At 37.8% G+C, this 24034-nt stretch overlaps 2 protein-coding genes across 2 annotated transcripts in view; both read right to left on the bottom strand.

The window, feature by feature from the left end:
* Nucleotides 1-16978, bottom strand: part of LOC129777695 (protein Star) — an 86597-nt gene extending 69619 nt beyond the window's left edge. Inside the window, exon 1 of the mRNA XM_055784130.1 lies at nucleotides 16523-16978. The gene's annotated coding sequence lies outside the window, so the exon portion shown is untranslated. The remainder of the gene's footprint in view (nucleotides 1-16522) is intronic.
* A 3692-nt stretch (nucleotides 16979-20670) lies between these two features.
* On the bottom strand, nucleotides 20671-22031 carry LOC129777917 (WD repeat domain-containing protein 83). The gene is made up of 2 exons (XM_055784491.1): nucleotides 21880-22031; nucleotides 20671-21810 (listed from the first exon to the last, which is right to left on the bottom strand). Exons 1-2 carry the CDS (start codon nucleotides 21944-21946, stop codon nucleotides 20966-20968), a joined length of 912 nt encoding a protein of 303 aa, XP_055640466.1. The 5' UTR covers nucleotides 21947-22031; the 3' UTR covers nucleotides 20671-20965.
* Between the last annotated feature and the right edge of the window lie 2003 nt (nucleotides 22032-24034).

Genomic DNA, 24034 nt, shown 5'->3' with positions numbered 1-24034 from the left:
CAACGTTCTTGTGAGAGCATCGCGACAAAGTTGCGTCGAACAGCAGACCTTGGCTCTTACTCAAACATTCACTGACATTTTTTTGAAGAAAACACATTATGTTATTAATAAAAAATAGTGAAATCGATGAAAAAAAAATAATGTTTTTTTATATGTGATTGAAAAGATTCTCATTTTTTATTTAACACCCGTTATAGGGGTTTTGCAAAAAACTGCAGTACAAACCATCCGTACTATAAATTAATAAAAAGTATAGTATAAACAGTATAATATTATGGTTATGATTTAATTATTTTTCTTCATATCCTATAGTTACATTTAGGTGCCTATTCTATCAAATTCCTTCTAAAAATCCTACTCAATTTGAGCGAGGAAAGTATCACCCATAACTGGGTGACGGGGCGTCGAAAGTGTTAAGCGGCCCTTACACGATCAGTAGCATTGACATTATCAGTATTGGCAATACTAGCAAAACACACTCCGTTCATTATTCTTCAACCCTACACGATCATTTTTATTGCTCTGAGGAATGCAGCTACTCTAGCCTTCATAGTCGTAAGAGAAATATACACATTTTCGAAATGAAAACTATCAATGAAAATCAATTTTATTATATCTGTTACCCGTTAGTCAATAATTATAAAATGAAATGTTCGAAAAGCAACCTAATTACTATTTACAAATGGTTAAAACTTAAACTAATTAAAAAATGAATTTGTCGACGAATTAAAATGTTAAAGTGGTATACAAAAATAAAAATGACCATCACTATCGGTCAACCATCGTGCTCAGGAAAAAGGACATTCGCAAAACGATCACACTATACAGCTTCGAGATGACCGATAGTGAGATGGTCAGATTCAGTAGCTTAGAAGACATTGCAAATTCAAGCAGTAAAATAAAAAGTTTAATTAAAACGTGGAATAATTTTTTGGGACGCTGAAAGAAAGTATCTGTTGGTACATGCAAGTACAATTTTGGATCGTAGAAATTGCCATTCGAATCACACAATATCAAATAAACATCCACATAAATAATTTGAAAGGTTTTCTGCAAACAATGAAAAAATCTAGAACGAAAGTTGTTCCTAATAATGGTTTCTAATTATAATTTCAACAATTTGATCTGTTAATATAATATCTTCCACTGATGGATGAAGAAGATTCAAAACAATATGCTATGAGCTTTCAAAAACTATTTTGAAATCATTTTCATTGATCTATTAACAATTTAAAACTGTATTTTTCAACAGTAATCTCAATAGCTTATGTGGAGGCGATCTGGCGTAGTGGTAACATCCATACTTCTCACGCTAAAGATCACGAGTTCAATTCTCACTCCCGACATTCTTCCAAAATGGAAGGTAAAAGTGACGAACCAGCCAAAGTGTTGAAAGTCACTATAATACAGAAAAAAAAATCAATAGCTTATGCTTGATTCATTGCCATTTAATACCTTCGTAGATGTCGACACCGTATCTTACCCGTATGCTTCACCCACTCATTTGGGCAATAGATGTCGACACTGCACCGTCGCCATCGCGAATTAACATTTTATGCTTCGTGCTCCATCGTTGTGAAGCGAAAATGATAACGGGTTTTCAGGTAGAAGAAACAAACCTCTAAAATCAAAAAGTATAAATAAAAATCTTTTTTTTTCACATCAAATGTGTTGCAACAGGTTTTTTTGTAAATGGTGAAAACATCTTGAGCTAAAACTAATTCTGGTGGTAATTTTATTTTATACTAATGAGTTTTAGTAGGGATTTCAAAGAAATTATAGAAAATTGATCAAGTAAGGTTCAGTGCTATGTGTTTTATGCATTCATGTAACAGCAAATAATAACTTTCATTCAAATTTTAAGAATTTTAAATTGCTTTGGGCCCACTAATCTGATAGAAAGTAAATTGGCTCACAAACATAGATTTTGACACAAGATGTCGCACAGTACCCTAGACACCTCGAATGATAGTGTCCCTGCTCTATTACAGTAATGATGGAGCGAGATCAGCGGAAAACCGGATTTGCATCATTATTGCCCTTCATATCAATTTTGTCAACCTTACACGATCATTGTTATTGTCATTCTGATGAAGTAATGTCATTATTATTTATCGTGTAAGGGACCCTTTAGAGATGAAACAGATATCCGGTAACTTTCCGGTCGAATACCGGATATTAGAAAGGAGAAAAAAAATCTTACTAACTTCAGATATATCATAACACAATAAGCATATGAACATCATTCATAAGTAAAAAAGATGTGAGTACTGACAGGAATGTTAATAACGTGTTATAATTCTATTATATATTAAATATTCATTATTATCCACTCCTAATAGTATTAACTTTATAACAGTAGGGAAAAGTTGCCCTAATCCGACCACCCCTTGGATCTCGGGAATGGCACCACATTTTGATAGTGTCAGATGAAAGGTGTCACAACGCTGAAAATTTGATTGTATGGTGACCTTTTTCCTGCTCCCTTCATTCTAGCGTTTTGGCGCCATTTTGTGTGTTTCAATGCTTAAAACATGAAAAGATGAATTTTTACCTGTACGGAAAATGAGTTCAATATTCTTGTAGATGACAAAAAAATACAAAACTAGGCAATTTAGATTGCTTATGGGTTGCTCTTTGAAACAAGCTATATAAATTGAGTTTACCTGTAATACACGGCATGCCCTTAATTGAAAAAAGTCAGGGTGGACCTAAACCGACCGAAACCGTTTTTTTTTTCTATGTATGTGGGCGTTTGTGTTTGCGTGTTGACCGTTGAATGGTGAGCGTTTTGTTTCTGTTTCCGGTTCTGGTTCTGGTTCCGGTACCAGTTCCGTTTCCATTTCCGTTTCCGTTTCCATTTCCGTTTCCGTTTCCATTTCCGTTTTCGTTTTCGTTTTCGTTTTCATTTCCATTTCCATTTCCGTTTCCGTTTCCGTTTCCGTTTCCGTTTCCGTTTCCGTTCCCATTTCCGTTTCCGTGTACTGTTTTGGTTCCGTTTCCGTTGGACGTTGTCGTTGCATTTGTTTCTGTTTCTGTTTCTGTTTCTGTTTCCGGTTCTGGTTTCAGTTCCAGTTCCACTCCCGTTTCCGTATCCGCTCCCGTTCCCGTTTCCGTTTACTTTTTCGGTTCCGTTTCTGGTTCCAATTCCGTTTTCGGTTGTGCATGCGTTCTACATGCCATTTCGCTTTGGCACTTCCTTCGTCTCGCTTTAACACTCATCTAACTCAACCCCTCCAACTTCATTTCCGGTCTATTAGTGTCGCTTTCAATGAACCGGAGCCATCTTCGTTTCCAAAATGGCATCGGAATACGATATTCGACTACCGCTGTTATAGCCTTTCACTCAATATCCATATCGTAAGGGGTATCCATCATTATTGGTCATTTACAGCCATTATCAGCAAACCGGAAGTCAAAACAAGATTATACTCGTTTTCCGCTCGTCAGTTATTTTCATCCATTATCTATATAATTGGGAATGTATGTCACTGCCATCCAATTGAGAGTAGATTCGCTGCAAAAAGTACATGACCGGTTAAGGACTATGGGGTTTTGGACGACCATTTTTGAAGGTGTCGAAAAATGGGACTTCCGATTTGGCCTCTGTTTTACCCTTTTTTGGTGCTCATGAACCAAACCGACCAGTGTAAAACAATGATTAAGAGTTATAGTATTCATTTCAATGCCAAAGTTGCTAAAAAACAATTTTTCTATTGTTGATGGATTGACGTGATTAAAATGTACCGTTCTGAATCATATTTCGGACAACATCATATTTCGGACACTTTGTTCTAATACCTTGAAATGCTTAATGCACTGATGATATAACTATAAAATTAATATCACAATTGCTTCTTTAGAGTAATCCCTTGGTTTCACTATCACTTCATTCGAGAATTACATTTGAATTATTACATAGTAGGAAAAAAACCATCCAAAATCCAAAATCCACTCATTATCGTTTGTGTTTGACGTTTGCTTAGCGTGAGCACGTAGAATTTACCCCTTCATCAATATTTAAATTTCTCTCGTCTTGCATGAGTTTTCATCATCGTTATCGGGTTACTGTGATTGCTTGGTAATGTTTCGCAGTTGACTGTAAAATATAATCAAGTGTAACGTAATTTTCGCTCAAAAAATTACAAAATAAAGTGTCCAAAATTTGAATTCAATCTGTCCGGAATTTGATTTTTTTTATAAATAGCGTCCAAAGTTTGATTCTTATTCGCTTGATTTGAAAAGCATTTTATTCGATGATTTTTTTATGTTTTCAATCAAATAGGTGCCAAAGCAGAAAGCTTAAAAGCATATTGAACGAATTTATTAAAAATATCACCAAATAATATCTGTGCATAAGTTGCAATAAGTGTGCAATAAGTTGAGACCTGTTTTTGCATCATATGCCATATGCCTGATTCAGAACGGTATATTGTAAACATTATCTTTCAACTCGCCTTATGACAGCCATTATCAAAATATTGGAATGTTTGAAGGCAATCCGCGCCTTTGTTTACTTTTCCCTGTTCCGTGAAATCAAAACAAACATTTTTGCGCGCTGACTCAATCGGTCCGAAAACACTGAGTTTTTGAAAAATATTGCCAGAATCGCACGTCTGGTAATCAAATAGGAATAATCAAGTATAATGGTTCTGAAAAATAAACTGAAAAATCTTTTTCCCTGAGCATTTAAACTCACCCCATTTTTTTCAACCCTGGGGTAAGTTGAAACCAGTGAAAATCGACAATTTTTTGAACATTGCTGCAGATGCCGGATGTTATTTGTCGATGATTGCTGTATGAATGAATGATGATAAATTTAAAAAAATGAATCATTCATATTTCGTTCCTCATAATTTATGAATACACCGACATGATACAAGTAAAATTGGTTAATTTTGCAACTAGGGGTCGTTCAAATATTACGTAACGTATTTTTTAACTATTTTAGACTCTCTCTTCTCTACATAACATGTAACAAATGTTCATTTGCATAAAAATGATAAGATTTAAATGGATTTATTTCTAAACAAGTTTTCACAAGCCATACCCTCCTCCTTTTTTGAATGCGTTACGTAATATTTGAATATTTGAATGAACCCATAAACCTCATTGGTGTCCATTTCAAGTGGCTCTACTCTGACAAAAAAGCGTTCAAAATAGTATTCTTGATGTTCTTGTTTCGTGTATTAATTCCTAGTATGTATGTAGTGTGTATTAGACTACTCCCCCATATCTTATGTGTACCAGAACCCTTTTTTCAAATGTTTATATGTAATTCCTTCAATTCAGTTGTAGATAGTGTAGCGCTGCACTGATTTTAGTATTGTTGAGCCCCTCGTTTCTATGAGTATGAACGTCAGTTTCAACACAACTCCCGTGTGTAGAATCTGAGTGTCTTTTCATATGTGTATGTTTCGGATGAACTGCAAAGCGAATGCTTTTCCCCTTTCCGATTTCACTGCTAGCTATAATTGAGTGCCAGATGTAACTCGACGGCTCAATTTAGCCAAGACACGTCTCAGAAAATGTCTTAGACACTCGTGTGAGTTTTTTCTAAGAAATTCACGTTTCCTTAACCGGGAGAGTTTTTGGCGGGTTTTCTTGGTATTTGAATTCGGAATCCGGCGAGCGACTCGATTTAAGCTGCGCTCGGGAGATTAAAGATAATCGCCCGAAAATGTTTGAAAAGTGGACAGATGTAGGCAAGGGGGTTGAGGGTAAGACTACGTATTATTAATATCGTTAATAATTGCGTAGTTCCGGTCCTTTTGATCATTGCGCTGATCTGAGGACTTCGAAGAAATATTCTTCCATTTCAACTTGGCCCGTGGAAGAGGCAGCAGTGTGTAGTTCCGTTTCTGAAATCGCGAGTAGTTCAAAAGGTAGTTGGTACTTTTCACGCCATAGTTAGTGTAGCTCATTTGTGTTTTTTTTTCTTTGTTTGTTCTTTTTCTTTTGTTTTTTAGTGAGCGCAGTTAGCTCAATTTTAAATTTAAAATTTACTCCTCCAGTGCGTAAAAGTTCAAATTCAATTGGAGGTAAGCATTGGCTTTTTTTTTTGCAAAATGTGGCTTTATGGTAAATGGCTTGTGTGTGTGCTTTTTTATGTGTTGTTTCTAGGTGGCACCACTTCTGACCCCACGGCTTCGTTGGAATTGGCCCTCTCCGTCAACACGAGGGCCCCAGCAAAATTCTCGCGCTCCCGGCGGCTCGTCATCAGCGGAAGTTCATCGCTCTTCGCCGCCGTACCACGTAAATCCATGGTAGTGAGTACCCATTTTTATTTTCCTTTTAACATGCGCATGTAGGGAAATAATACTCAACACGCTAATAATGAGAGGTGCGCTATAGAGCGCAAGAACAGAAGCAACACCACACAAAAGTACACACACAATAGCCATTGAATGTGAGTGAATGGAGAAGCCATAGCAGTATGACTAGAAAGTCAACCGCCATTACCAAATCTTTTTGAATGTGCCTTTAGTGTAGTGAGCTAATTGCTATGTCTGCAAATCCAATGATTTGATGTTCGAGTCTGGAGTTAGATTAAGTTTTTCTGTTATGTTATAAATAAGTTGAATTAGTTTTTTGTCGTCACGCTGTTTTCCTGTAATAAATGTTGAGTTGAATATTTTATAGTCTGAGTTATTTACTGGCTAGCGGTGTGGCCTAAGTACCGGCAACTGATTTTTTTTGTTGTAAAGGTTTTGAGTCTGCAAAGAGACTCCTTTTTGTTGCAGTTAGTTGAACATCCACTCCTACGCTCCGAAGCGAGCTTCGTTGTGGACAATATTTTCGCTAATTGGTCCAGTGAGGAAAATTTGCCGAAATTTGTGGTCTGGGGATCGGCCCACGCACTCTCGGGCTTTAATCTTGTCCTCTGGACAAGCGGTGTTCGGGTTCACTTTACAGCGCAGCTCAAATTGAGAAACAAACCGGGTTTTGGGGGAAGAAAGAAAAACCCGCCCTGGGAGTTCGATTCTCATTGGCCGGGCAACCAAAAACACGGCGGTTGGCCTCCCTTACGGGAGTGGCGCTTAAGCCAACTGCTTGACTGCGCAGAGCCCCGGTTAGGAAGGACTCACACGCCTAGAAGGCGTGTCGGGTTACAATAGTTCGAGAAGTAAAACCGCACATTTAACTCATGATAGTTCCGCGTTTCAACTCACCCTGCTCTACGGACAAGTAGGAACAATGCACATGAAAGCAAAACATTTTCAAATTTGATATTTTTCTAAACATCCAGTGGTAATCCCTTTTTTATATCGAAAGTCATCTGTTATACCCTGTATATCCGAAAATCGGTACCTTGCTGGAGGTATCGGTTCTGAAGCAAAGGGGTGCCTCAAAACGAATGAAAAAACATGGTTTCGAGAAAAACGCGTTTGGAAATTCGTACAGCAATACTATATAAAAATCCTAATAGAACAACATTTCTGAGGGGATAAGCTTATCAAAAATGCAAAAATATACAATAAATTTTCTCGACTTTCCAAACCGGGGTCCCCCTTAAATTTCCTGTTACTTCTACCAAAATTCATCATTATGAGAATCATTTCCGCTTCACACTAAAACGCGAGATCCGATTGGACTAACAACAATGTCATTGTGGAACATATAATAATTGTTTTTTCTGTATCTATGGACAAATACAATAATTTTTATCGCGTCAACAGTACATCTCGAAGTTTCATGCAATTCTAAGACATTTGGTACCAAAACTATTTCCTTGAAAACCCCAATTTCCTTTACTCCCTTCTTCTTCTTCTTCAATGGCACTAACGTTCCTAGAGGAACTTCGCCGTCTCAACGTAGTATTACTTGCGTCATTTTTATTAGTACTTAGTTGAGATTTCTATGCCAAATAACACGCCTTGAATGCATTCTGAGTGGCAAGTTCTAGAATACGGGTGATCACAGTGCAAGTCGGAGGAAATTTCTTTGACGAAAAATTCCCCCGACCAGAACGGGAATCGAACCCGAACACTCGGCATGTTAGTTATGACGCTAACCACTCGGCCAAGGGAACACCTTTACTCCCTCCTTGGGCGATTTTTCGATTTTCATAAAACTTAAATTTTGAGATATGACAATATGACAATAGTGAATGAAATCCGAATGAAGCAATATATTGCATAGGGTATTTTATCGTGCAAATCAACATTTCGCAGTCCCGTATGAAAAATCGATATGACGATTTTCATTGGCATTCTAAACCATACATTTTGCCAGAATGTCGTCCCAGTACCAGAATGTCGATTTTTGACAAATTCGAGATGACAGTAGATATCGACGTTTCATTTAATTTGAACACATTTGGCATCAAAAAAAATTCGAAAACTCCGATTTGAGTGATTTTTCGATTTTCAAAAAACTTTAACGGATGTAAAAGTGAATGAAGTCCGATTTAGCTGATATTTTGCATAGGGTAGGTTTTCATGGTAATCAACATTTTCAATCAAGTTCGCTTTGAAAATTCGAGTTGCGGTTGGCATGGAATAATGTTGTCGACCTTGTATCGTTTTTTATTCGAGAATAAAGATTTTGTATCGTGAGGCATTTTTATACGAATTTTGTTGGTGCAAATCGGTTGTGTGACTTTTGCGCAACCCTGTATAAAACAAGGATATTTAAAATAAAAAGGGAAAATTCGAAAACAAGAGGTACGCGTATATATTTTTCACAGTGATAATCGTCATTTAGATCAATTTTACAGATCAGAACGATAACATACAAACTCTCTTGAAAAATATTCGTTATTTTTACCAACCAAAATATTCTCTAGAAATAAATTATATGGCAGAACAATGTTTGCCGGGTCAGCTAGTTAAGTATAAAAATTGTTGAATGGAACATTGATAATATTCACATTTAAATGTACACAACTAGTGTACAAAATACTCAGCAATTGATTAATAACCCTCGCCTTACTTATGCCCCTAACAAACCAGACAACTGTGCGGGACCAATTGAAATTAATCATCAAAGTGCATGCATGTTTTTGCCTTACACTTTCTCACTGACGACGAGCAACAGCGATACAATTTAGATCACTCGCATTTTTGTTAGTTGTATGGCAAGATGTCAATTGAGTAAATTAACCACTTCAAAACGAGATCGAGTATTAGAGGAAGAAGAAATCGAGATTTGGAGCAAGCAAGGGATACACATTGTATGAGCTAGTGATCAACACTTTCCCAATTGTGCCATACTGGGGTTTGAGAAGCCGTGTTTAATCATATTGTCTTTAATAAGAATTATTTCGAGCAAACGGAATTCTAGCAAATAGTGGTTTGGTGCCTGAGAACGAATTTTAGAGCGGTTAGAGAGTTTTAGTTTGGCTGATAGAAATAATAAGAATGAAAATAAAAAAAAAATAAGGAAACAATAACTTTAAAGATTCTTACCTTTACAATGTTACTTAATTCCATTTATTTAATATTGTTTTACAACTGTACTCAGTATTTTTAAATACTATAATAAATAAATTTTCTCGTCCTTCAAATAGAAGTAACAGAATCGTTCTAAATAACGTATTTTCTGAATTATAGACCGCTAAGGCAAACCGAGCCTAACACAAGAAAAACCAATAAGTCTGTCATAATTGAGATTCGAACACATACTTACTGAAAAATTGTATCATTAAATATGATTCTCTATCGTCTCCTGAAAAAAATTACTCTGGTTTTACTCAAACCTCATATATTTTTTATTCAAAAAAAATATATATACACGTTTTTATTAGGGTCGAACTCGTACGCCACATATATAAACATCGCGCGTTAGTTTCGTGGTATGTATGTTTCATTCGTTCTCCGGTTTGATATCGATTCAATTGTTAATTCAACTAATCGCACAGTGCAAACGGACTTATGTGCATTACCTTTGGGCTCGGTATATTGCTTCATGTGTATTTGTAGACACGCGGTATATAGTGTGCTAGTATTTGTCATATCAATTAATAACTCACTGCGTGAGGAATAGACTTGAGTTTGTTCTCAAATTTCGTTTTATTCTAAAATAATTTCGAGAGAGATGAACAATGAAAACAAGCGATCTGGATAATTTCGCAATCCTTTGTCAACAATGCGTGTCTTTGGAATCCACTTTTATTTTTTTAATAAAAATGAAACATGCTTTTTTAAAACAGATATTTGTTTGTGCAGTTGCACAAGAAATGTTCAACGCCAAACATCGCAACGGACCGTGATAACTGTAGATACGACACAACTAGCGATGTCCGGTAATCGTACAATTCATCAATTATTTCAATACTGATTATAGAAATCAATTATTAATCGTACGAATTCTAAGCAACTAATAATTGAAAAGAACGAATGATTAGCGTCAATTAATCTATCCAAAATCCAGAGAGGTGTCAATGACATGCGTTGCTCTTATCTTATCGTATCTTATCGGTCGTCAACACCAGAACGGTTGCTATTTGAAACATTAGTTTACCTCAACATCAACCCTACGGGATTTCATAAAGTTGTTCTATTTACTAAAGTTTATTTAAATGTATGCATGTATGCAATGAAAGGACTCTGCTTAGTTGTCTCTGGGGTTATATCTATGATACGACTATGATATAACCGTTAGCTTAGTAATCATTTGTTTGTGTCGATTAAATTTGTGATTGAATAAAACAATTTTCGAATTCAATTGAATTCAACATATTTGTTGCTTTGTAAGTAAAGAATTTGAACAAATGCCATGTTCTTCGTTACGAGTAAATTTTATGACAGCATTTTGCCTATATAGACGTTAAACTTGAAAGTTCATTCGCCTCTAGTATCTGAAATGACGATTTTTCCAGGCTCCTCAGTTTAGAAGAACGTGTTAGGGAAACATATTCCGGTCTGTACAGAAGCATGCGAGCACAAAAGTACTCGTCACTCGCATGTATTTGCAAAGTAGATTTCTCCAGGCACCTTGGTTAAGAAGTCCGTGTTGGAGAAACACATTTCGGTGTGAACAAAAACGCCCCCGACTTGCATGTATTTGCAATGTCGATTCCCCCAGGCTCCATGGTTTTGAAGTATATGTTAGGGAAACCGTAAATCGGGCCAATCAAAACGTGGCAGTTGGGGCCGGGGCTCTGGCAACCCTATTCCAACCATTCCAACCAACACAAATTGAGTGTAAGCCGCATAAAGCAGGGCTCACGCTCAGATCTTCATATTGTTTATTGTTTAGAGTCAATATTGATACATATATGTTCAACATTTGATTTCGTTGGAAAGTTTGATTTGGCAAGCAATGTTTGGATACCCATCCGGAAGCTTAATTTGGCGATTTACAATCAAAATCACTGCTACATGATTGCACGGAGCATTTCATTTTTAATTTTAGGTTATGATTTCTATGTTCATGATTTTCTATGCTGGCTACAAAAAGATAACGTTTGACATTTTACAGTTATTCAATTGTTTATCTCATGAAAATAACGTTTTCATGATTGTGATAGATGCGTAGGAATATTTCCTATCAATTGATGCAAATATCTTTCTGATCTATTAAGAAATGTTCGAGTTATAAGCTTATGTTAAACTATTGGTTGGTAAATGACTGGGCTAAGCGTATCATCGGTACTTCACGTACCTGCAGGCATAAAATAGACCTCATTCGTGGTCCTTAGCTTCCTGTCCAGAAACTCCTATCCCTACCTCTCCGTGGTGCCGGCTGGAATACGAGTAACCATAGTGAAGATCGGGTAACCAACCCCGGTAGGATCTTGGTCGTATGCTGACAGGGAAGGGGGCCTATCCGAGCGTCTGTTCACCATGGAGGTGCGGCTCAAAACAGCGTCTGATCCCCATGTTAGGGGCGGCTGATCACTGCCTTCACGCCAGCGGGGACTCTAAAAAGAGCTGTGCACGACGGTCCTCCGGCAAGACAGGGGGTTGGTGCAGGCCCTGCAGGCCATCCGTAAAAATAAAACGCACAGGAAAATTCACAACGAAATTCGAGACAGGACAATCGGACTAGACCCACGCAAAGAACACGGACTAGAGATTGGAAACTTTAAATACATGCTAGCTGGAACCCACGGCGAACCCAGCATCCAGAAAGTCGCCATAGCTGGACGAGTGCGATGGGCAGGGCATGTTGCAAGATTGCCGGAAAGCAGCCCTGCAAAGATCGTGTTCGTATCGAATCCGGCAGGAACAAGAAGGAGACGAGCCCAGCGAGCGAGGTGGTTGGACCAAGACTTGGCAAGAATCGGTGTAGCCGGGAGGTGGAGAACTGCAGCCATGGACCGGGTTTATTGGAGAAGAGTTGTGAATCAGATCTAATCTCAATGGGATATAGAGTCATAGTTGTTACGGATTCGAAACGAATTTTGAAGCAGTCTTTTTAGGATCAGCTCAAACTGAAATATATTCATTTTATAAATACACATTTCATACAATAAATGTACTCATGTACTCTACTCACAAAGTAGTTTCTTCTTCAACCTCGTGCTCACAACTTTCTGTCGTCTTTTGGCCTCCTTCGCATTTCGAACTATAGGGGGGAGTGTAGGGGTTACTGCATTTCAAGGTTGCAACATTTGCACAATCCGGTAGGATTTGACTCGATCAGATTAAGGGGGATAGAGACACGAATTTCGGACGTTTCTTCGAGCTCCGAAAAAGTAAAACAAAGAATATTTTTGAAAGGAAAAAAATATCCATAATTAGAAACTGATCAAGTGAGGGGGTTCAAAAAAAAGTTGTGCCATGGCGCACACAATTCTAGCCTTTCTGATTATCTGAAACAAACAAATCGAACAGATTCTGAATCAGTAAAGATGCCACTATCGCATGAACCTCGGACAAGTCAAAATCGTGTTTTTTTGGAAAAAAAAGGCAGTAATTTGAAGAAAAAAAACGCTGTTTAAAACATTTTTTTAAGTTTTGTTGAAATGTTTTTTTATCAAATTTCTAGACTAGAATACCCTCTTAAAGACCGCAACATTGTGCTAATTCCAAATCCGACCGGATTCAGGAATAAGGGTTTGTTTTCCCGAAAAACACTTGAAGGGACTTATCTCAATCTGCGATTCGTTTCATAAACGCGACGAAAATACATATTTGTAGCGAATTGTAAAGGGCAAATCATTCACAAGAATGTTGAGTTAAAAAACATCTTAGCTGGAACCCGGAAGCAGGTTTTCGCTTGAAGAAAGTTATGGCTGAATCTGAAAGGGCTGGAAGAAAATCTGTATCATAAGCTTCTACTAGTACTGCTAGCAGCTGAACGTATGAGAATCCAGCGATCCAGAACGCTTCTAGGGCAATTCTAAAACTCCACCCGCCTTACACACCAGATATTGCATCTTCAGATTATTAACTGTTAATATTCTTGTAAGAACTCCAACTTACTGCATAGCATAAATTCTGAGAGGATGGAATTCTCAAGTTCCATGAAGGATGCTATTCAGGAAAAAAACAGTGCATCTATGATCAAAAAGATGTATGTCTACATGCTTTTGGTTTTTTCCTTAGATTCTGCACGAATTTTTTAGGACAATATTAAGCATGATAGCCATCAGGCACTACCGAACCTGTAAAAGCGAAAGTCATTGATGTTTAGACGATAAAATTCTGTTTTCAAACAAAGTGCTGGATTTCATTATCTGATTTTTCGAAAACTCAAACAGCCAGCCAGCTTTAATAAAAATACTCAAGAATAAGCTCACAATTGATATTTTAAAATGGATATGGAGATAGTGTAAATGGAATTCGGAAGAAAATAATGAGCTCCCGGACAATGTTGAAAAAAATCGAAGATTTCAAGACAAATCGTTACCATAAGGCTATAATTTTTATCAATAAAAATATGGAATAGAGAATAGAAACGAACTTGAAATGAAATTTAAGCGAAAAAATAGAATCACTTGATTTTTTTCCTCAACACCGGAGGAATGTCCACGTGGACAACAGGGGGAGGAGTATAAGGAATGTCCACGCTTGTCCACGGAGGGGGAGGGGGGTGTCTAAAATCATGCTTTTTCTGTCCACGTGGTATGTGGACAACCCCTTATTTGCCTGAATAAACAAACCATTTCTGTCAAACACTGACGGTTTGTTTTTATACCCGCTACTGAAATTGCCTCTTCGATTTCGTGGTTCAGCCGTGTGAACAATAGTAAATAAATAAAAAAAACTATCATTTTCCTCACTATTTTGAAATCTCTCTATTATTTCTGCAGAAATTTCTAACAAACATATCTATAGATCTTTTATGCTTCGTATTTATAGCGTTACTTGATCAGGATACCATCAACGTGACGATTGAACGATTATTTTAGGATAAATAATCATATAATCATAGATTAATCAGCTGAAAAATATTCAAATAATTGAAGAATGATTAATTTAAAAAATCAGACATCACTAGAACCGGCTTCGAAAGAAATGATGTTGAAACGAATAAAAATTATCTATGGCTTATTTGACTAAGTTATAATCTGTCATGATAGGGATAGTGGGGACAAATTGATCATGGGGGGCAAAGTGGTCACCGGCTTGTTTGGCAATATAACTATTGACTATAGATGACGTATTGATAGTCACCTTATGTTTGAAGAACTTATTGACTTTTGAGCCACCCTGTACTTCAGTAGAGCTGTCGCATGTCAAAATACAAATAAAACCAGAAATAGCTCTCTCGATAGCCATTCGGCCGTAGTTCTGTGCGCATGGTATCTAAGGAATTTCTCGTGAAATTTGGTTTGTTCAATCTGATATATTGGACAAATCATCAGTTTGGAAAACTGTTCACACATACTAGAAGAGGTGAACAAATATTTTGTTTAATCTAAGCTATTAATTAGCATAGAAATCATTTTAATTTTTGGGGCACAGTCATAGTCATAGGGGAATAACAACTTACAATGTTCTGTTTACTAAAGCTGATATACCTCATCACATTCTGCTCTTGAAGAAGATCCTTCACATTATGCGGAAAGTTATGTGTTTCTTACTACGTTTTTGTATGCAAAATAAAATTTTGATTGAGACTCTAGGTGAATAGGCCAAGCTTATTTCATACATGTACCTACTGTATCAAATATTATATATATTTGAGTAAATTTGGACGTAAAGAACGCTTAAATCTATCCCATTTAGCTTGATATGGGCGGGTGACCCCACTAGGTGACCACTTTACCTCCAAGTAAAAAAAAAAGTTCGATTTTTCACCTTTTTTTCTAATGATTAAAAGTGTACTATTTTGAATTTTTATAGTAAAATCCTTTTGCTATCTTGAATAACAATGAGTTGAACTATAATATTCTTCGAGGAACGGGAATTGAATCGGTATGTGGGCGCTGGAAATGGGCATATTCCTTAGGGTGACCACCACCCACTTCCCCTATATATCTTCATTATCTTCAATAATGCTTTAGAATCCAGATACTTTTTCATTATATTCATACCAAAACCATAACATTTTTTGCATGTTGAATTGATGTGATTGTTAGTTGTTGTTGTATCGAGTGTCAAGCATTGTACCTAGCTGTTGACAAAGAAATGGCAAAAATCAAAACAAATATGCGTTCCGCAAATCCGGAATAAAAAGCACATTTAAAAAATGATTTTAAATCTGAAAGGCGATTCAAAACAAACGATGAAATTTCTTATTGAAGGAGTTGCATAAGAGTGTCCGGAATTGAAAGCAAAAGCGTCCGGAATTCGAATCATGAATAAAAAAAAATGTCCGGATTTAAAATCACTGCACAATGAAGAAATTTACAAATTTTGAACAATGACATGATTTTGTGCAATTCTATGGTTCATAACATACATGAAAGCCTTCTCGTTCTATAGGAACGGTAATTTTTCATGTTATGGTTAGCACTTCCGAAATTCGATACATTACGATATTTGAAAAAAAAAGAAACTATGAACAAAACACTCCACTACGTTTCCACATTATTTCCTTTACTTCCTTACACACATACACAAAAAGGCTTGCTATTGTTATAAATATTGGAAATAGTTTTGATGAAACACAAATCTTTTGTAACCGCAATGCATGTAATTGCACTACAATTTCAGCTTTTGTGAGATACAAATAGATTTGAGCGATTCAGTGACCATCATTGTCCAGTCACCCTATTTCGGCTCCACTATAACGCCACATGGGCTGCTGTCAAATGCAAATACACGCTGAAATCGTACAGCGGGAATGTGTATGTGTGCAATTTTTACGCTACCGCCGGAACGTAAACAAACCAAGCTGCTTTATAGCAGGAAAGTGAGTAAATATACCGAACAAAGTTGCTGGAAACCACAACTACACCAATGATTAAAACAATGTGGTATTTTTTTTTCTTCCTGAGAATCATTGCAGAGACACGATCGTAAAAAAAAGCTTTTAACACTAACACGACAAACCGAGCAGGTTATACCGTGAAAAACAATCATTGCACAGTTATTGCATGGTTACAAGCAGGGCAACGTTATTGTTCTGTGCCGATAATTAAGGTTAAGGCAACTATTTACTCAACAATGAATGAATGACTTACCTCGAAAACTTATGAGTAACGCATTAAACTTCAACGGTTATTCGATAGAGCGGAAACACCGCTGTTCTTTGTTCAGGATCCTTCAGTTATTTCAACTGTAATTAATCCCAAAAACCAATCTTCTCTTTATTCAGCACACTCAAGTTAATTGTTGGTGTATTGTTTGTTGGTCAATCTTTGGAGATTCTCATACACTAGAAGTAACGAACCCTACATTTTGTCCGCGAATCTACTCTCATTGAAAATACTAACTCTATTTCAGCACTCAAACAACCGAAATCACACAATAATTACTCTACTAACAACCTGAATTCGAGAGAATGCACCACTAATAACTAATTGTATCACAACTTCGTTCTTTCCTAACTAGTAATATCCGTTATAGATGCGTTTCGATGCTAAATGAATGCTTCTGGTTTTGTGTTCAGCGCAAAGAACCGAAATCATCAAACCGAAGCAATTTGACCAAGACCTTCGACTGTGGTGTGCATCTCGCTCACTCCAATGCCCGTAGGTGGGCATCTTCATTGTGCGGTTTTTCCCATCAGTGTAGTACAAAATCAAACAAAAAACAAGCGGCCTTTCTCTTTCCCACAAGGAAATGTACCGTACTGTAGCGATTGTTGGTCGTTTCACAAATACTCGCCAGGTTGTGTTGTTTTCGGGCGACATAATTGCGCAAGTGTGTTGTTATAGCATTATTGATACTGATATTCAATATTTATTCATTCGTCACAAAGCAAATGATGACGCTCAACTCAATTTTTTTTCTCAAATTTATGCATACGGTGACGGTTACCAAAAAATCAAATTTTCATTTTCAAACGACAAAAAAAATGGATTCAATAATTAAAACTTTTTTTATCTCATAACAATACCACTACGGCTCACAATCGCGACAAAAAAAATGGATTCAATAATTAAAACTTTTTTTATCTCATAACAATACCACTACGGCTCACAATCGCGGCTTCATGGAAAATAAATGCTTATGTTTATTGAAAAAATTAGTCGTAGGCTTGTTAATCTCTATAAAATAGGTTGAAGAATCCTGAGAAGGCTCTTCCAAATTGTGAGGGATCCCGTTGTGATATATCCTATGAATGGAGGTGAGAGATCCTCATACCATACGTTGGGGACAATTTCTTTTTAGGTTTGTTTAGCTTTCGTTGCCATTCCCATTGTTCTAATAGGTGCTTGGTTTTTGCCTTGTAGACCCTTGTAGATTTGCCTTGTGTCGACATCCCTGTTTGTGATGTAAGCTACTCTCTATCAGATTAGCAGGTCCGTAGATATTTCCACTAAAATTCAAAACTATAATGTAAAATTTTTATTAGACATACAATTTTTCACGACGTGCAAAAAAGTGTTACTCTATTATACATATATGACACGGCAAAGTCTATTTTCATTCAAAAATTTGTGTCATTTTCGGGACAAGAAGCTCAATACCGTCAATGAGAATTGATTCCGTTTTCGTTGTGATAGTCTATACTTCAAAAATCTGTTAATAATGTTCCGATAACTCCCCCTTCACTTGGTGTACTTCCGGTGTTGTGTATTATGTCCAATTTTAGAAGCCCAGGACAGATAATCCCGAGCATCTTGCATAGTGCCCTTAGGCTTTTATATTGTAGACCATTGCATAAAATGTACTGAACACTAAACCTACCATGGCGGGGTCAAATGACCCCTTTTGATTTTTTTTTCCAAAATTGCTATACAAGTAACATTACCTCATCGTCATTTGTCTTCACTGATTTTCTCAAAAAAATCATCAGTGTATTCTTCAATATTTACTCCTTATCAAATTGTGCGAAATAATATATTTTGAGCTTTACATAGTAGTATTTCAAAGAAGGGTCATTTGACCCGCTGTGGTAGGAATAGGTATACATGAATATCGGTAGGTTTAGTAGGGTTTAGTGTTAAAGATGATTGCGGCAAAATTCGCATTGAACTCGGAAGTTGTCTCTGTGTCAGCTTAATATGTTGACAATCGCAGAAGCCACAGTCCCTAATCTGGAGACTGTTGTTCACGATGTCCCAATGGGAGCTCCATCCCGCTGCGAAGAAAGTGGACACCGCAAAGTTCTTTGAGTCCGCCGGATACGCCCGTATCTATAACATGTAAGAATGGAGAAGGAGAAGAACGAGAGCATTGAATGGAAGTCGTGTTCCGGTCGCCCGACGGTGCCACGTGATCGTAAACTGCAACTGAAGCTAAAGCAGAAGACGGAACAAAAGGTGGCTACATCGTTCCGTGGTTTAATGCCGGGAGGTCGTAGCAACGGGCCAGAAAGTGAAAAAATACATAGCGGAGATGGACATCATCATGCGGAAACGTCAAGACCGGTCGTGTCGGAACAACAAGCTGTGAACCAGAAACAGAGACTGAAAATTATGGAGAATGAAATTTTTTCGGCGAAGTGGAACTTCGGGAACGCCACGATCGACAATACGTATTTAACGCTGGATGGCAACGGTTGGCAGGGAACCAGCTACTTTACGTCCCCTACCAAGGAAGTAAGTTCCGACAAGATCCCAAAGAAGGTGGTTCAGTGGCTAACCATCAGTGAAAAGGGGATGTCAAAGCCGCTCTTGTTCCGTTCGAGACTTGCAGTGAACGAACAGACTTGCAGTGTATGGCAGTCTCCCTCTTAGGCTGTAGGCTGAGGACATAGTGAATGCGATGCGATGCGGGCGCGGGTGAGCCGCAGCTCTTTCGGTAAAGCTCTTTCGTTCACGCAAACCGCCCGGACCTGACATATTAAGTGCGATTCACATACAATATTCACGTCACGTTCACGTTCCGTCCCGTCACGTTGCGTCAATTATTCTTCCAAGCAGTTCTTATGCAAACATTCACATACACCGGCAACGGAAACTTCGACTTGCCATTGCTGGTGTATGTGAATGCTTCAATAGGAATTCCATGGAAGAATAATTGACGCAACGTGACGTGACGAAACGTGAACGTGACGTGGATGTTGTATGTGAATCGCACTTTAAACGCGATTTGCAATCTAAAGCGATCAGTATGGCATAGCACGCTATGAGCTACAATTAATCGCTTCGCATCGCATCGCACCGTACCGCGTTAGCTATGTCCTCGGCCTTATGGCGGGTTTACATTAGGGAGATCTATAGCTATAGATGGATTTATTCACCCGAAAATATATGTAAACGGGTGAGAATATATATGATACACTTCTCCGAGGTATAAATGTATAGGATGAATAGAATAAACTCAGGCATATGTGAACGCTGGTGAACTGGTGAGAAATCACTGAAGTTGGATGCAGTTCTACTTCAGGTGAATAAATTCACCAAAAATATGAATATATTCATTATATAAGTTCGCGCTAGTAGTAGTGCTCCCGTGGCCGAGTGGTTAGCGTCAAACCTAACATGTCGGGGGTTCGGGTTCGATTCCCGTTCTGGTCGAGGAAACTTTTCTTCAAAGAAATTTCCTCTGACTTGCACTGTGGTCACGCGTATTCTAGAGCTTGCCACTCAGAATGCATTCAAGGCGTGTTATTTGGCATAGAAATCTCAACTAAGTACTAATGAAAATGACGCAAGTAATACTACGTTGAGACGGCGGAGTTCCTCTAGGAACGTTAGTGCCATATAAGAAGAAGAAGTTCGCGCTAGTGTAAACGGTGGATGCGATTTCTATAAATCTCATCATATTTCTTCACACGAATATATCACTAGTCTAAACCCTCCCTTAGAGATTAGGGAGGAGTGTCTATTCATCATAGAAATGTTCCGTGCACACTAAAACCTTACATGTCAAATTTGACTCCATGTTCTTGATTAGTTCTGGTGAAATAATAGCCAGGAATACACAGTACGTGTTTGAAGTGATTAAATAACGTTATATAAAAAATTTCTTTCACATTTTCAAACTGGTTTCTTTCCTTCTAATCTGATACACATTACACTTTCGAGTTCGGGACCCAAATTATGGCCCCGATCATGAATGTCGCCACCAAACGTCGACAGTGTACAACTGTAATCGCGGATGTTGCCATTTTTGCATCGATTCGGTTTGAATCTCGAATGAATTTCAGAATGTAAAAGTCGATCTCGATGGGATTGCGAAATCGAAATTCAAAATCAAGTCTCAAAACCGATTGGGATCAGTGAATATCAATTTCATTTTTTTCTATTCAGATGGCTCTATAATTTTTCAAGGAGAGGTCAATAATTGTGGATACGCCGCCATAAAAATTAATTGCAATTTAATTGATAATAGGATTAACAAAAGTCAACATTTTTGGTTCTCTCCATCATTTGTATGAGGCGGTTGATCTGGCGTGGAATATTATGAACATACAGCACGATTGTAAGTTTATTAGGATACAAATATAAATAAGAATAAAAAAAACTTTTAATATAAAACTAAAATAAAAATATTTACAGGCGTTGGCAAAATCATTCATCAATTATTATTTCGCTCTCCGATGTATCTCCCCACAGTTCAATGTTTCGTTTTTTAGCGAATAAAATATCGCTTCCGGTAGGGTGTATCGACAGCGAATGTACCACGCCCGTGTCCATCTTGAGCCTTCGCAGTTCGGTGGCTTCCAACAGATCCCAAATGACAGCACATCCCTCCGAAGAACCAGAGATAATGTTCGAATCATTTCGAACAGTTCCGCATTCAATATGATAATCCTCCGTTCGGTGTCCCTTGTACTCTGATAATAGCTCACCGGAATCCACATCTATCAGTCGAATAGTGCTATCTAAACATGCTGCCACAATGCACTGGCCATCCTTCGTGTGGACTATGTGGGTAATCGGTACACCTATCGTGTCGCAAGTTAGCTCACCAACTCTCAAATCATATTGCCTAATGGAACCATCGAGCGAACCAGTTATTATCTTGTGCTCCGTCACAACCAGCGAGGTTATACAATCTTTTGCTTCTCGCATCGTTTGGATCGGTTCCGTTTTGCGCGTTCGAATGTCCCAGCACATTACGGTGTTATCAGTCGAACCCGAGACTACGATCGAAGAGTCCTCATTGAACTTACAACATTTGACCGCTCCCGCGTGACCGCGCAGTCGACGCACTGGTTGCCCTGTGGAGACGTCCCAGTAAATAACGCTTTTGTCCGCCGACACGGATACTATGAAACTGCTGTCACAACTTCCCGCCGCGTCCATCACTTCACCGGCGTGTCCGCCATAGGTTTTGAGTAATATGCCATTTTTGGGATTCCATAGTTTTATTTTCTTATCAGAACCACAAGTCAGGCAGTAAGAACCGTCCACTAGAAGCAACGGAAACATGTATCTCTGGTGAATGTCCTCATGATTCATATTAACAAATCATAACATACCATTATAACGCACTGCTCTTACTGCACCCTGGTTGCAATTGATTGTTTTGTGATGAACCAAATCCATCACAACACATTCACCTCCGGACAAAACCCAGGCCCAAAATATTGTTTACAACAACCGGCGAATATTAACCTCCGTTTGTTTACAATCGCACGCAAAAGGCTACGCTTTTGTGTCAAAAAATTGATCGTTCATGATTCGATGGATCGTTTCAATCGTTTCACAACAGGGTTGTTTCAAAACCCCACCAATGTGGAAGGAGCAAGTGTAAAATTCTAGGTGATTCAAAATGTACACAATTTGTGTTAGAATCATTGGCTAGACATCAATTGAATATAAGCTACCCAAAATCAAAATCAATATGGCGTCATTTGTTTACCAACATATCATTTGCGAGGATTAAAATCGTTGAAATCACGAAGATAGTATGCTTTATTTCTAACTGCATGAGCGGTTTTCATATTTCGGTTTCACATGGAAGTGTTCATATTTTACAATCGAGTTTAAAGTTAGCCACTATTCGACTATATAACCGGACCGAGTTGTAAACAACAGTAATTGACAGAACCAAAATGTCAGCGAACCGCAGCAATATTGGGTACACTGGCAATATGATGGATTTGACGTTTTAGTCATACGCCTGGTTAGAATAGCAGGAGTCTCAAGACCCATTTATACGTTGCTAGTAGCTGACTTGAGAATGAGCCTCAGGTTTTCAGTTGCCATTATTTTATTTAGTTGCATAATTTTATTGCGAAATATACGCTGACCGTGTATAAAAATACTTTGTGCTGAATTTCTTCGAACTGAAGATACTATCCGAAAAAGCAGAAAGGCAAAATGATTTGGGCCAGGAATTGGATGCAAGAAAAAGGAGCAACAAATAAAATCTTGAAGGAACTCTACGATGATGACCCTCTAGAGTACATAGCAGTGTTGCAAAAACACCTGAATTAGTGGAAACACTGTTGGATTTCATTGGTCCAAAAATACAAAGCCAAGATACACTCATGAGGGATGTTATACCTGCAAGAGTGCAATTAAAAAACGACATTTGTTACGGACCCAGCTTAGATAGAGAAAATCAAAGCGCTATCAGGCGCAATATATGATTAGAAAATTATAGCGCAACAAGCGCATTTGTAAAATGTAAATTAATACCAGCGAAAAGGGACTGTTTCTCTTTCCTTAGCTTCCACCAGATAAGAGTGCATATGATTTTTGGCACTGAAAATATGTAAATGCTAGAATGCTATGCGAAGGAGCGCATAGCAATAAACAAACCAAGCGAGCGGTTTTTCTCAGCTTGGACGAACGTAAATACGTTCGTAAAGACTAGGTCCCTTCTTAACCAGATGTTGATAAGAAGATGGAAACAAAAACATATTGCACTTGTTTGTTTAGGTTCCCATGGGGGAGGCCCTAGATTTAATCACGGAAAAGCTCGAGAGAGGACGAGCTAAAAGTCTTGCTTTAATAGCAAGCATCTAGGGAATTTCGATTCCTTAGATCACAACATTGATGTGCTTTGCTCCTGGAATATCGTTCAGATTGTTGTTGCTATTTTTTAGATTCTCGAATGCAATCATAGCTAAGATAAATCCGGAAGTATGTGATGCTATAAATGGCAACCTAAAAGATGTTAAAAAACTGTGGATGGGTTATACCTATGATATAACTGCAAGATTGACGTAGGACTGCCTTCGGCTTGGTAATCAATTGTATTTGTTCAATTAGCAATAATCCCACCTCGGATGTTCCTCATTGGGTACGATATCGCCGCTGTGCAGAGCTATCTTTTGTGTATTGATTAAATTACTGATTAAAATAGTGAATGAATGAAATTATTTACGGATTCAATTGCAAACAAATTTCAATTTAAGTTAATTCATGCATAACTACTATCATACGCAGGAAATAGTTATCAACATTTTGCCTAATCATCAAACGGTATGCGTAGAAGTTCAGTGAGCTGGCGACATGAAGGGATATCTTCCAATGCAGTCTTGAATAATAGAGCCAAAGCGTTGCATTTGCACCGCTTTTGTAGACCGTGATAGCAAAACGAATTCTGGAGCGTAAAAATGTTTGGGGGTATAAAAGTATTGCCGATTTGAATGTATCTGCAATGCCGATTCTCCCAACTTCTTG

The sequence above is a fragment of the Toxorhynchites rutilus genome, chromosome 3 (genome assembly GCF_029784135.1).
Source record: "Toxorhynchites rutilus septentrionalis strain SRP chromosome 3, ASM2978413v1, whole genome shotgun sequence".
Lineage (NCBI taxonomy): Eukaryota > Metazoa > Arthropoda > Insecta > Diptera > Culicidae > Toxorhynchites > Toxorhynchites rutilus.
Note: the sequence above shows the minus strand (reverse complement) of the source record. Positions and strands in the feature narration are given on the sequence as shown.

Bases quoted from the DNA above. Each gene is read 5' to 3' on its own strand.
- LOC129777917 (XM_055784491.1), bottom strand. From the start codon at position 21,946: ATGGATTTGGTTCATCACAAAACAATCAATTGCAACCAGGGTGCAGTA. The intron at 21,811-21,879 runs GTATGTTATGAT...CGTTGCTTCTAG, and splicing joins AAGAGCAGTGCGTTATAATG to TGGACGGTTCTTACTGCCTG.